Source organism: Coffea arabica, chromosome 3c, assembly GCF_036785885.1.
Source record: "Coffea arabica cultivar ET-39 chromosome 3c, Coffea Arabica ET-39 HiFi, whole genome shotgun sequence".
NCBI classification, from domain to species: Eukaryota; Viridiplantae; Streptophyta; class Magnoliopsida; order Gentianales; family Rubiaceae; genus Coffea; species Coffea arabica.
The window spans coordinates 41582140-41597009 of NC_092314.1; the positions used below are offsets into that span (position 1 = coordinate 41582140).

At 38.0% G+C, this 14870-nt stretch overlaps 1 protein-coding gene across 1 annotated transcript; it reads right to left on the reverse strand.

The window, feature by feature from the left end:
• Window positions 1-8847: 8847 nt before the first annotated feature.
• Window positions 8848-9662, reverse strand: LOC113735971 (probable disease resistance protein At5g45490). The gene is made up of 2 exons (XM_027262927.2): window positions 9609-9662; window positions 8848-9519 (listed from the first exon to the last, which is right to left on the reverse strand). Exons 1-2 carry the CDS (start codon window positions 9660-9662, stop codon window positions 8848-8850), a joined length of 726 nt encoding a protein of 241 aa, XP_027118728.1.
• Window positions 9663-14870: the final 5208 nt, after the last annotated feature.

The window sequence follows — 14870 nt, forward strand, 5'->3', positions numbered from 1 at the left end:
AACCAGGAAAAGTTAAGCAATTATTGATATTCACCAAAGAGATGTTCCTGAACTCAACCACATTAACTTGATACCTTTTTATCACTAAAACTTGGCAATAACAGAATTAGAGACAACAATCCAGCATCAAAACTTGGTATTCATATGAAGACTGACCACTAGAAAAAAGAAAAGAAAATAAAGGAAAAAGGAGATAAATATCAAACTAAAAATAAAGGAAAAACACCTAAAAATCGAAAATTGAAAATACTAGCACCCAAAACTGACCCCCCCACACCTAAATCACACATTGCCCTCAATGTGATAAACTAACAGCAAAAGGAAGGAGAAGGGCAACGGTACTTCCCTGAAGTTGTCAAAACAGGGGTGGGTCGGGCGGGGTACTGCCAAATTCTTCACCATGTTATGAAGATTGACGTTAATGTAGGTCATCCGAGTCTCTAGTCTCTCAACTCGCATCTGGAGCTCGTGCCATTCGTGGCTTCACCATGCACTCTAGATATCACTCTAAGCAATAAGAGACTGCAATTGCCAACAAATAATGGAAGCCGGAAATTCAAAGCAATAACAATTGTAAAGCCAACCCAACGAATAAAATGCACAATTCAACCGCCCAGAGGACGTACAAATACCCCAACACTTATAGCAAATGCACTTGATAAGCACTTGTGATCCCAATTCAGTCAGATGTAGAAACAAATCAGTCCGAATGTGCAACAATTGCTCCAAAGATTTGATTAAATAAAATTGATGGGCAGAGTACTCCAGGCAAGTCAATTAGATGCAACAAATGATCAATAGGCAATGGAAGTGTCACAGTAGCTTCCCAAATCAACAAACAACCACAGAAAGTAGCTGCCCACACTATCAGAACACGGCTCCCAATCAATGCAACAAAACAATCAATAATCACAGGAAGCCCCACTATTGTAAGAACCAGCAAAAGCAATTCAATAAGCAATGATGTCCGCAAATGCAGACAAATACCAAACCTCTCCACTAAATGCCTCCATAGGTGCAGTTGGCCGCAAAACGCGCACCTTAAATTGTGGCAAACGCCCCCAACAAGTCAATTAAAAGCAACTAAGAGCAATAACAGAAGTAACCCGACCAAAGGCACAGCAATGGTCTAAAGACAGAAAGCAACCAAAATAGAGCTCAAGTGCTACCATAGACGACCTCAACAAAGCAATGGATTCAAGCAATTTGAATAAGGAGAATATGGTCAGAGGTCCCCTCAAATACCAATTCACATAGGCTAACCCAACCCACTAAGAAATCCAAACAACACTGAACAACACCCCAATATCAGTCAAACCTCATCAATAGCCAGTAATCGAAATAACGGGTTCCACCAAATAAATGAAAAACCTGGCACCAGGGTGGGCAAGTGCGGTGGGTGAGAGGGAGTTGAAGCTGGGGGAGTTGAAGCTGAAGTCGCGCGTGAGGGAAAGGTCGCCGTGGCTCGCGGCGTGCGGTGGTGCGAGATGAGCTAAGCAGCAGTGGTGGATAGCGGCTGATAGCTCGTGACGGAGGGGACTGGTGGAGTCGGCAGCGAGAGGAGAAAATCGCGCGAGGTGGATGGCGTAAGGGCTGAGAAGCTACGCAGACCAGTGACGGAGCTTCGCGCAAGGGAAAGGTCGCGCGAGGGAGAGAGGAAGCTGGGGTGGTCCGTGAGATGGAGCTTGGAGGTGCTGAGGTGGCTAGCGTCGGCAAGGTGGAGAGAGGTGCGGCTGGTGAAGGGCAACAGGCTCGCGCGCTGGGCTGCGCGCTGGTGGCGTGCGACGGCGATGGCTAGTAGCGGTGGTTGTGGAGCTCGAGCAGGCGGTGGCGATGGCAGGTTAGCGAAGAGAGGCGCGCGAGCTGGTACTGGAGCAGGCCGTGGGTGGGGTGCGGCGAGCTAAGCTGAGGAGGCGGCGCTCCTGGAAGGTGAGAGTGGAAGAGAGGCGCGGCTTGGCCACGTGCTGGAAGTGGACCGTGAGGTGAGGACGCAATCTGATGGCGTGGAGGCGCGGTGGAGCATGGAGGCGGCGACTGAAGTAGAAAAGGACAGGGGGAAAGGGAAAGCAGCGGGGAAGAAGGAAGAAAGAAAGAAAAAAGAAGAAAGAAAGAAAGACAAGAAGAAGAAAGAAAGAAAAAGAAAAAAAAAAATTTTTGGGAATTTTTTTTAAAATTGAATTGAGATTGGAAAATTCGATTTTTGAATACCAAAACTGAAAATGAAAAAGGAAATTACTTTTTTTTAAAAAATTTGTTTTTTAATTTTTTTTTATTTCCTTTGTTTTTGGGTCATCAAACACCGCGTGGGCACGCCAAGATTGGTAAACGTCCACTGATCTCAGGAGACACAAACACCTCGTGGGCACGCCAAGATTGCACTTCCTGCCACAGTGGAGAAAAACATGAAGACCGATTACTACTCAACCGAGAAACGAAAAACGAAAGAAATGAACAACGAAAAATAATAAAATCAATATTTGGGTTGCCTCCCAAAAAGCGTCTTTCTTTAATGTTTTTGACTAGACATTGCCATATTTATTCACGGAGGATAAAATCTTGTGGCTCGTTTCAGTGTTTCATCCTCTATATAGTCCTGATAGCCCTCGTAAATAAAGTAATCCTTCAACACATGAGCTACAATCTTCCGTGAACTAGTAGATGGCGCCAAACAAGTCAACGATAATTTGCATTCTCCACTCACTCCTCCATCACACGCATTTATCGGTTCAAGATATTTTGCCGTCTCCGCTCTTAACTTATTCCTGTCATGAGACTCAAAAACTTCCGGTATAACAAAATCAATCTTATTAACAGAAATCATAGAGTAAGAGTTAAGAAAATGTGGGTTAGGGAATGGAGGTGGTGTCACCATATTTGATGATTCTTCACTAGATTCTTTCACTTGAATGGGTTGCGGTTGGGGTTCCATTTCTTCCTTTTCGATTTCTTTTTCAACTGCATCTGTAGATCTCTAATTTTGACACTCTTGCATCTCCTCATCACTAGTCCAGCCAATTGCACTCTCATTTTCTTCAAAATCAACAATGGTTTTCGAGGGCAATTCTTCAATTTGAGAAGCCAATCGATTTATTCTGGATGTCAATAGACATATTTGGTCTGCCAGATTACTCATTGCATCCATCATCATCCCATTTCTCATTTGTGTCTCCTATTGAAATTGATATGTATTAGTAGCTATTGATTCAACTATTTCTTCAAGAGACATACCTGACATAGATGATGATTCTTGAGACTCATATTGCTGAAAATTCATTGGCTGCTAAAAATTCATTGGCCTTGTTGTATAATTATAACTGGAATTATCCCACCATCCTTGATCATACCCGTTTGGATTAGGGTTATACCACGTTTGAGACCAGGGTGAAAAATCTCCATAATTATTGAGTGGGACATTCAGATTATCTTGATATTCGGGGCACATACCGGTTGAATGATTCCTGGCATAACAAATTTTACAGGTTGCAGCAGCCATTCTTTCTCTAATAGAGTTTAGTGCCTCTGAATATGCAAGCTTAACAAAAAAACAAGCCTCATTGCCTTCCCTGGAAACAAAATCCAGTCTATCACCAAAATACGGAGTGTTAGAAGCCATAAACTATATAAAAAAAATAAGAGAAAAATAAATAAAAATAAAAATAAAAACAAGATGAACTCAAAAAGAAACAAATTAATCTGTCATCAGTCCCCGGCAACGACGCCAAAAATTGACAGGGTGTCGAACCTGTGCAATAATAAATACCTGCTTAAATAAAATATAATTTCTGTAGATAGTGATAAGCAGGGTCGAATCCACAGGGACTGGGGATAATTTATTTCTTTTAGAGTCCGAAGTATGGGGGGTTTTTTAAAATGAGAGTAACTAAATTGCTTGGAATAAATTAAAATAAAATAAGACAACTACAACTCAAATAACTAATTATCACAATAAAAATAATAATGGACGAACTCTAGCCAAGAGACAATTTCGGAGATGGTTCACTTAATTCGATCACAGATACAAGGATTATTCCAGTTATTATCTGATAAATTAGTTATAGTTGTCATACACGCGATAAACAATCAACTCTTCCTCAATTTGTCGATAGCCAAAGTACGACCGTTGACTATTTCTCTAATCAGGAAATAACCCTAGGTACGACCATAGAAGTTCAATTGCCTAATTGCATGAATAATTAGAAGAGCCTAATTCTAACCAATCAACACGCTACGAGGGTCTCTTTAAGTTAGCCTGTCTATCTTCCTGACACAAACCCAATCATGCCAGTTGCCACCAGTTTAGAATAGTTAAACAATTACGGATTTAACTACCCTAATTGGCTTCAGGTTATTGAATTAATCTAGAATCCGGGTCCTGGATAATCGAATAATAAAACAACCATATGAACATAAAGCAGAAGATAGACGAATACCAGTGAATAATGGAAATAAATAAAAACTAATTCGATCTCACAAATTTAGTAGAACCAAGTCCTCCGTTGTTCCTCGACTAGACGAAAAACTTAGCCACGCCTCATGAGAAAATCTCTAAGTAATTTAACTGAGATCCAGGCCATCAAAGGAACCAAGAAAGAATAAAACTAAACTATGCTAAAAGGTCCCCTTAGCCTTTCTTACGATTGTCCTTATATAGCCAAAGGGAAATGACTAAAACTATCTAGCCAGTGGTCCCCACGAATAAGGAACAAAAACAACTCTTTGCAGGTTTGTTTCCTTTCAATTCAAATGACTAATGCCTTTCTTCTCTCCGTGGTCCCCGCACAAATTGAGAAAGGAGTGTACATAAAGTGAAGTTCTCTGAAGTCCTTCTTTCTTTAGTTTTCTCTTGATAGTCAAACACTTCAACACTCCAAGATACTCCTAATCCGCAAAAAAGAAATGCAGTCCGCGTATATCACCATGTGGGCCAGGTCTGTGGCTTATTTGAAGTCTCAATTATTTTCAGAAAGTCCCTCCTTTTTTGTAGTTTTCTGCTTCACTCCCTGAAATTGGGTCCAATACCAAATATAAATAAATATTAATAATTAAAACAATATTTGGCAAGGATAAAAGGGAAAATTAACAATAAAATTGCTAACAATTAACACCCTATCATGCATGAAAAGATTTACCCAAAAAAAACCTACTATTCCAAGACAAACAACGGCCTTTTTATGTTGTAATTTTTATTTTTTTTCTTTTTGGTTCAATAAATGTCATGTGAATGTGATAGAGTTTACCAAGTGATCTATCAATTTTTATGTTGTAATTTTTATTTTTTTCTTTTTGATTCAATAAATGTCATGTGAATGTGAAAGAGTTAACTGAATGATCTATCAATTCTATCTCCCGAAATTTATTATTGGGTTATTGGATGGTTTGATTCAGATTAAAAATTGAGTTCAGGGTGTAATAGTTTCAATTTTTAAATGTCAAGGATGAATTTGCTTTGTTTTAAAAGTAAGGAATTAAAAAAATATTTTTGCAAAATATGAGGGATGAAACCGATCATTTTGCCAAAACAAAAATACCTGCATGAATGCTTTTGTGTGCAGTGATGAGTAGACTCATTCTCATAGGAATTAATTGATTTATTTCTTTGTAGTAACTATCAATAAGAGGAAGGGTTGGGGGAGGGGTTTGAGAACTTAAACTAAAGTACCTTAAATAAAATAAAGTAATAACAAAATAAAAAATCAAATAAAATTGGATTAATAATATACAAACCTCTAGTCAAAGGAAAAATCTTGGTTTTGGTTCATTCCACTGATTATCGATGTAAGGATACGTTCATATATTTATCAACAAATTGGATATGATAATCAATAAATTTTGACAACCTGCCTCTCTTTAGTTTTTCAATAACCAAAACAAATTTTTTGAATATTTTTCTTGTTAATAGACAAGCCTAAACAAGCTCTCAAGATTGAATGTATCAACATCATTAATAACTTGAAAGTCCACCAATTCTAATCAATAAAGTCACAAGTTCAGCTCATTTAAATTACATCATATATTTCCCTGACATATAAACAAATATCCCACTTGTCACAAATATCAAAACAATCAAGCAATTATAGATTCTACATTTTTATTGACAATAGACTATTTGAATAATTTAATATTGACCACCTATCTAATCACACAAAATGCTCATCACGCAGGGTGTAGGAAGTTAATAAGTTATCTTCCAATCACTAAAGGCCTAACAAGACCCTACATCTAATCTGTTGGAAGGTTGTAAGAGATTAACAAGTTATTGAAAACCTTATTCTTTTTAATCATGTAATTTTGATAATTAGAAAAATAATAAAAATGAACTGATATGTTAATTGACTAGAAACGCGTGAGAAATGAAGGATGTTAGTTATGCCTTGCACCAAAGAAATCAAATAAAGTTGGTGGCGGATGAAGAACGAAGTAGGTAGAATTTAATAGTCAAATGTCGTATGCACTACCTCAATTGTGTTTGGTATAAACTTGCAAATCGAGACTAGTTGAACATAGTTCCAAAATTTTTTTTTTCAAAAATTGTGATTGCAATCTTTGAAAAGAAAAGGCTTTTTGAAAGAAAAACTCAAGTGGAATTGAGATGAACTCAAGATGGGCTCAAGGAGAATACTTGAAAGTATAACACCGCAGGCGAGGAGGGGTGGAGGAGAATCGAAACTAACACTTCCATTCTCTAGCATATTTTAACCACTAGACTAATTCTTCTTAGCAAATTTGGTTCGTTCAGTTCTATAACACTTCCCTTATTAGTCAAGACATTGTAGTTGGTTGCAATTTTTTTTTTTTGTGGCGATAAATCAACCAATTCCATTACATTTAAACCAAGCTTAATTAATACTCCTCTGTCCCATTGGAAGTATCCTATTTTCCATTTTGAGATGTCCCAATATATTTATCCTATTGAAAAAGTTAAAATACATTTTAGTTTCTTTTTCTAATATAACCCATCCTTCTAATTATATGCATGCTATCATTCAAATTCAAATTTTGAATTTATAAGGATAAAATTGAATTGAGAAGTACAAACTTTACAATCAAATTACTATTTTTAAAAAAATTAAATTCCCGAAACAAGACCAAATAATTTGGATAGAGGGAGTAATAATTTCCAGATTGCTTCGGTTCACTTTGGCTTTTGGGTTACATCTTTCTCACAATTACCACCTTGGTTGTCAAAAATATATTGACTAAAGATGTCCTTTTTTTTTTTTTCCCAAATGATAATATTTTATAGATATTAACACTTAATAATATAAGAGCTAATTACAAAAAAAAAAAGCAACCGCCTCAATTCTTTCCGTGTCGTGTCAGTTAACCACACAGGAAAATTTTTAGCTTCTGATACTACTGCACTATTTGACACTGATTCCTAAAAGTCATGGAGAGGTAATTGTTTGCAAACTTTTCAGTATCAAATGAGTTTTTCTTTAACAAGCAAGCTTACCCAGAAATGCAAGAGTTTTTTATGCAATTAGTATCTGTAAATGCAACCTGAGTATTCTTTTGACGCATAATGGAGGTTGGGCAGAGTGAGACGATATCCACGCTGAGGAATACGTTTTAAAGAAATAAATGTGATCCAGAATAAAGAATCAAAAGCAGACTATCTACTTTTATTATTTTTCTTTCTCAGACATAAAAGTAAAGATTACAGGTTACAGGTCAGTTTACAGGTTGCCTCTGAGATATCTTGGGAAATGGGGTAGGAACGGTTGTCTCTGACAACCGTTCCAGAAGGTTCACGGCCACGATATGGCCTCAAAAATTTGTGCGGCTCACATTATAGCATGTAACTCGATTTTCACGTCATGTGTGAGGCCCACAAAAAATTGTTCTAAAGTTACTCCATGTGTAAAGAAAGTTATACGATGTGCAAAAAATGTTACGCGCTGTTGAAAAATGCACAAACCGGCACAAACGGTTGCACCCCTTGTCCGATATCTTGATACTTTTATGATGCATTCAATGCTGCTGAGTATGGCCCAGGAAAAAGCCAAAGGGTATTTCCAATCTACATGGACTCGTTATCTGGATTAAACGAAAAAAAAAAAAAGAAAAAAGAAACAGTGCTGTCGCACCATGTGCAAGTTTTTTTTTATTTTACATGACATTTATTGAACTAAAAAAGGAAAAAAAAATTAAAAAAGTTATAACATAAAATGCTGCTCTTTATCTTGGAATAGTAGGGTTTATATTTTAAATAAATCTTTTCATGCATCATTAGTATATACACTTACAAGTCTAAATGTATATCATACATAAAAAGTTTGGTATTTAATATAGGATTGTTTCTTCTTTTTTTTTTAATTATCATTTTATATTTTAGTCCTAGGACTGGAATGTAAAATAATAATAATAATAATAATGTGTCACCACGCATGGGCGATATTGTTTAGAAAAAATAAAAATAAAATGGATTTTGCCAAATGTATGGTGATGCTAGATCAAGCAAGCCAACCCACAAAGCCCCACTTTTTGTGATCTTTTCCTTTTACAGCATTAGTTTGAGAAATTTGCCTCGCAAATAATCCTCTTTCAAAGGTAGAGTATTTACTATTTGCGCTTATTTACAAGCTGAATCATCAACTCTTAAAGGCAGAGAAACAGCAAGTATACATTACAAGTAGCATCTCAGGAATTACAACCGGAACTATATCATAAGATCAAGTGCCATCAGAAACAAAGTAATTTGAGCCATTAACATCAACTTTTCTTCTTCTTTTTTTTTAAAAAATTTTTCTAGCAAAGTATTGGTAAGATTTAAGAAGCAGGAACAGGGAGTTGAGAACCCAAGACCCTTAATTTCTGAGACATTAACTTTAATCGCTAGACCAAGTTCTATTCAGCCTCCTCCTCTTGGATTTGTTCTGGAATTATCGTTGCTAAAGTCCTGGCAACTAAGGGAAGGCCAGCACATTCTTTGCTGCTTATCTCCTCCATCTTTAATAGAGTGTTGTTATTCACATCAACTCTTCCATCTTGACGGACAGCTTCAGAAAACACCGACCAGCCAATCTCTCGGTCCAGCAGAGTATCAATTGGCATCAAGTTCTTCTCACCTATCATTTGCGTTGCAACAATTTTTCGCCTAGTTGTGACAATAATTCGCCCATCACTATCTTTCGGTAAGGCATGAGATATGCAGTCCCCGAATGATGCATCGCCGCCTTTTGGCTGCTCAGAGCATAAATCCCCATACCAACCATTAACGTGCCAGACCTCATCCAACACAATAAGATACCTCTTGCCCGTTAGTCGACGGTAAAGCTTCTCAGTGAGATTGGGAATATCGCCAACATTAGCAGTCGACAATTCTGAGACATCACAACCAGCCTGCTCCAGCATTTTCCTTAAAATCTTCACTCTCAACTCCCCGCTCACCGGTGCATCATAAAGGGTCCCAGACAAAGAAACCCAAATCCTTGGCGAGAACAAATTTCTCAAATTCCAGAAAACCTTCCGGGCAAGTGTGGTTTTCCCTGATCCCCCATACCCCACAATTCCAAACCCCTTCAGTATAGTATTAGTATCATCTTCACATCCCTCAAGTATCAATTTCTCGACTCTTTTCGCTGCTGGATCCAATCCGACAAACCCACCTGAAAAGCCTGCTTTTTCATCATCATCATAAGTATCATCCTCGTCGTCCTCATTATTACCCAATTGAGGCGGGATCTACCCCTGTTGAAATCAACTAGCCTCTTATTATGCATTAGTACAGCCCCTATGCAGAAGTTAAATCTATAAATTTTCTTGGTATTAACGCTCATGGTGTAGGAGCAAGTGAGGTGAAAATAAGTACGGAAGTTGGCTTGAAAAAGTCGTCACTCCATGAAGAAAGAGGTGAAAAGTTGAGCCAATTCGGAAAAGGCAAGCAAATTCCACTCCAAGATGAAGTTGAGCCTTTATATAACAAGTCTCCTCCTTGGCGTTTGAGGAAATTGGACTATAGAGATCAATGCATGAATCACCACATGGTGGATTGGCTCGGGAGTTTCGACTTGTGGGGAGAAAATCGCTACCTAATGTTCTAAAATGAGCCAAATCTTTTGAATTGAGCTAACGACTATAAACAAAAGCACTAGTTGAGAGGCAACTCAACGATTTCTTTAGTTTTAATGTGTTTTTAATGTGTTTTTCGTTAGTTGGTGTGATTTTTAATGTTTTATTGGTTTGTAGGAGGGCTATCGGAGTTTGAACGTTTATCTTGGAGGTGCACTTGAAAAACGATATTTAAAAAAGGAAGTTTGAATATTAGATTTTGTTTTAAGTATCTACATTTCTCGTTCACATATCCAATGTTGCACTTTCATGATAATCAAGTGAGTTTCAGTGATAACATGTTTGTATATGCTCATTAACTCATTTGATGTGCATTTCATGCCTAAAAGTGATATTTTAGTGTTAAAGTGTCAAAATGATCAAAGAAACTCAACCCTCGATTTGCAATTTAGATGTGTTTGATGTGTTTTGAAAGGTTAGATTTAGTGTTAAGGGTATATTATACTTGCGTGTGGTGTTGAATTGCGAAAAAATTCTTCCCAAGTGTAATTTGGAAATAGTAGAAAAAGTTGTCAGAATTGGAAACAATTGCAGAAACTGCAATTGTTTCAGAAACAGCTGGATCCGAGCTCGGATCCGAAGAAATTTTCTCGGATCCAGGGTCTCGTCTGTTCTTCTAGTGAGGTGGATCTGAGCCCAGCTGGATCCAAGCTCAGATCCAAAGAAATTCTCTTAGATCCGAGGGCTCGTCTGTTCTTTTGGCGAGGTGGATCTGAGCCCATCGGATCCGAGGCTTGATCGAACCGATCCGAACTATAGCAGAACCGAGGCTTCGGTTCTACAATTCTTCACTTTTTCTTCTTCTTCTTCATCGAAACCCTAGGCCCTCTGCTCCAATCTTCCATTTCATCCATTAATTTTCTAATCTTTCACCATAAAAACATCCCCAAACCTCTTGTGGTTATAAATCCTCAACAATTTCGCATCAAAAACATTAAATTTGGGGCTTTTGATTGTCAACAAAGGGAAAGAGGACGAACTGAATTCCACACTTTTGGGGGCTGAAATTGTGCTAGTTTCTCTTGCATTTTGCACTTTTAGCTTCCTCTAGTATCACTCTATACACTTTAGGCAATATTTCTCAACTCTCTTTGATGTTTTACAATTCCCAATTTTCAATTTTTCTAGTTTTTGACATATTTTGAGAAATGCATAATTGTTGAAATTTCTTGTTGTATTTGTGCTACATTGTGCTAAGAAATGTCATTCAACCTATTTTGATGCTCAGTAATGAGATAATTGTGGTTACGGTGAAATGTTTCTTACTTTCTCTCAATTATTGGGCTAATGCACATTGTCATTTTTTGCTTGTAATTTCTCGCTCTCTTTGGATACTTTGGACTTGTTTTAGAGAGTAGAGATTATTTTTATGCCAATTAGAGGATAACATATGACCATTTGAACAAATTGGCATGAATTTCTTGGATGAAATTGCTGCGAAGTTGTGAATTGTTGCAATTGAGGATGCTATATGAATGTGCATTTAGATGTTGACTTAAGGTGATTTTAGAAGTTCTACTGTGTGACACATCATTTTCGCAAGTTTCATTGTGCCCCTATATGCCTATGATGAGATTTTTAATATGTAAATGCATTATAAATGTTGGAATTCTGCGTGGAAACTTGTCATGTGGAAAATTTTCTTGAATTTGGTGTTTCTTGGCAAGGAGTTTAGCCCTTTTTCAAGGGGAAACTCTGCCCAAAATGTTTTTCAACTGAGTTTCCAACACCAATTTGCATCATACCTGTTTTCAAGGGGTATGAGGTTTTGTTTATCTAATATGTGCACTACTTTTGACATTGATATAGGCACGATGGTTCGAACGAGAAGAGCTATTGTTTGCACCCATTCGCCTTCCTCAAGTGATGAACATACACCTTTATTGGCAGAAGAATCTCTTTCGCCCGAGTCACCTCCTCGTTCACGACGCAAGAGGACATTCACAAGTCGAGAGGAGTCACCTCCGGACTATGATACCACACGGTTCACATCATTAGAGAATCAACAGTGGTATGAAGCCGGGTTAGCCAAGGAGATAATCATTGAGAAGCATTTGGCGCCCAAGGTGGACGATCATTACGAAGTGTCCACGGCATTTGGTAGACTCGGATGGGCGAATATTCTAAAGTTGCCGCGGCATTACTACTCAAACTTGGTGCGGGAGTTTTATGCTAATGTTAAGGATAAGCAAGGACATAGCGGCAATTTGATTAGCTCTTGGGTTTGAGGCAAGAGGGTGGCCATCCACCGGGAGACAATTGCACGGTATATCAAACTCAAGGATAAGGGAATGGATGTGAAGTTGACCAAAGAATTTAAGGAGCGTGACTCTTGACAAATCGAAGAAGCAGTAGCACGACTTAAGGGCCAGTATAGAAATAGAGACAGTTCGAAAAAGAAGATTGTATATGCCGATTCCTTTGAGGCTCGGTATCATCTCATTTTCTATTTCTTTGCGCACAATGTAATACCCAAGAAGAGTGGCAAACGCGAGCTACGAAACAGCGATATTTACTTCTTGGATAAAATGATGCATGGCGTGGGACTGCAGCTGATTGGTATTCCTCTGGCTAGTATTATTATTAGCTACATGTGGACCACGGGTCGCATGAGGGCCGGTGAAACTTGCTTTGGGTTCCCTCGCCTTCTTTCCGTCCTTTTTGAGAAACTCGAGATTCCCCTTGGTGCTGAGAGAGCCCTTATCACCAAGGCCGTTGATGAGGTCAATGTTACATTGCTCAAATCTTTGGCATTCCAACGGACTTTGGAGCTTCTTTGGTTCGAGAAGTTGCCATTGGTGAAGTTTCGACCTCCACTCAACCTCCTCCTCATCCTCAACCAAGACCGGAAGCTCAAGAGACTGAAGCACAACAGACTCAACCTACTCCAATTCAACCTCCACTGCCTCCCTCTAGGTCTCGGTGGCAAGAGGTCCTCGATACCATTTGTTATATGGAGACAAGAGTAATGGGGCGAATTGACCAACAGGAGCACGTCATCACAGAGAGGTTGGAGAGCCATGATCGGCTTTTTCGAGCATTGGAGGACCATTTCCAAATCCGCCGTTCCCCTACGCCGACTCCAACTCCCATACCTGGCGAAGGTCAAGCTACATCTATTCCTGAGCCAAGAGGCGAGATTGAGCAAGAAACTCGTGTAGAAGTTGGAGGAGAAGAAGCTACGGAACTTGGTGGCCCCTCAGCTTAATTTGCTTTGTTTTCATTTTTATTTAGTCTTCATCTTTCTTTTGTTTTCGATTATCTTTTGTTGACTTTTAGTTAAGTGTTTTGTTATGTACTTTCTCCCCTCCTGCAGTCTAAGTAGATTTTGGGATGATCGTGATGTTCGAGATGTTCGTATCGACTGCTGGATCTCTCATTCCCATTGATTATGGGAGTATTGTTTCTTTACCCTCCTATCCCATTGAGGACAATGTGACTCTTAAGTGTGGGGGAGATGTGGTTTATATGATTGTTAGTGCATGTTAACTCAGTTTATATGATTGTTAGTGCATGTTAACTCTTTACTTTTGTTGAGAAATGGTGAAGAATGATTGTGGAAAAGCAGATTATGATTGAATTTTGGTTGAAATGTGGTTTGCTGGTAGGGAGTTTCGTCTATTTATAGGAGAAACGCTACCCAAATTTTTTCAAATCTTTTCAAAATTGCACTATGGTCCAGGAAACTGTGATGGATTGTCAAATTTCCCTAATGGATTAACAAATTCAAATGTGCTTTTAAAGAATTCATGTCTTTCGTGACTTGTGATTAGTATTATGTGATTATGATAAGTGCATTCTAGAAAGTATATTTAATAAAGTGGGGACAATTATACCTTTATTTCTATCTTTAATGAGTTTTCTCCCTTTACTTGGATTTACATATAGGTGATTGATATAGTCTATTGGTTCTAAAAAAGAGGGATATATATATATATAGACTTTCAAATTAGTCGTCAGAAACTAATATTGGTAAATCATCTACCAATTTAGCAAAAGAATATTCCCTGTATTCAATCCTATCAATGGTAAGGTGTTCATCCCACCATCCTTTTAATTGCCCAGTAAATCCTGTAATAAGGATATGAGCAGCCAATTGGTCAGTACAGCCATGTGATGTTCGATAGGCTGTTGCTACCATTGTCATTTGTTGAAGGGCTGTCAGAATGTTGTATTCAGAAATCCCATCTATGCTCCATTCATATATGTTGTTAGCATTATATGAATTTTGCAAGATATTGGGTTTTTCTTCAAGAAGGATATCAGGATATGTGGCTCTGGAATAGTATAATTTTTGTAGATTTTTCCAATTGGAAATGTGGTTTTGTGAAGAAGAGGGTTGATGCAATTTGTTTAAGGTCAAAGGCTCTTAAGGTTCTTCTTTGGTTATTGTGCAAGCTGTTTGATTAATACTTGCAGAATCTTGGTTAATTGACCCTTGTTTGGATATTGAGGTAGAGAAGGTTTGTTCTATTTTGGCTATTCGTTTTTCTAATTGGGTTAAGGGTTTGATTTGAAGTTCTTTCTGAAATTTGGTTGGTAAATTTGAGATTGTTTCATTGGGTACCCAATCTGAAGTAGACTCTGCAGGTATCCTGTTTGAAGATGATTGTTCAGAGACTAACCCTCCACAAACTATGGATCAAACATCAAGGAGAAGCAATAGCACCTGAATTAGACAAAATGATTCAGGAAACAAAACAAGAGTTATCCGGGACTATCTGTTAAAAACAGATATTCAAGCTGGCTCAATCGGACAAAACTTCAACACCGGAAAGCACTGTAGCAGTCTGGTAAGT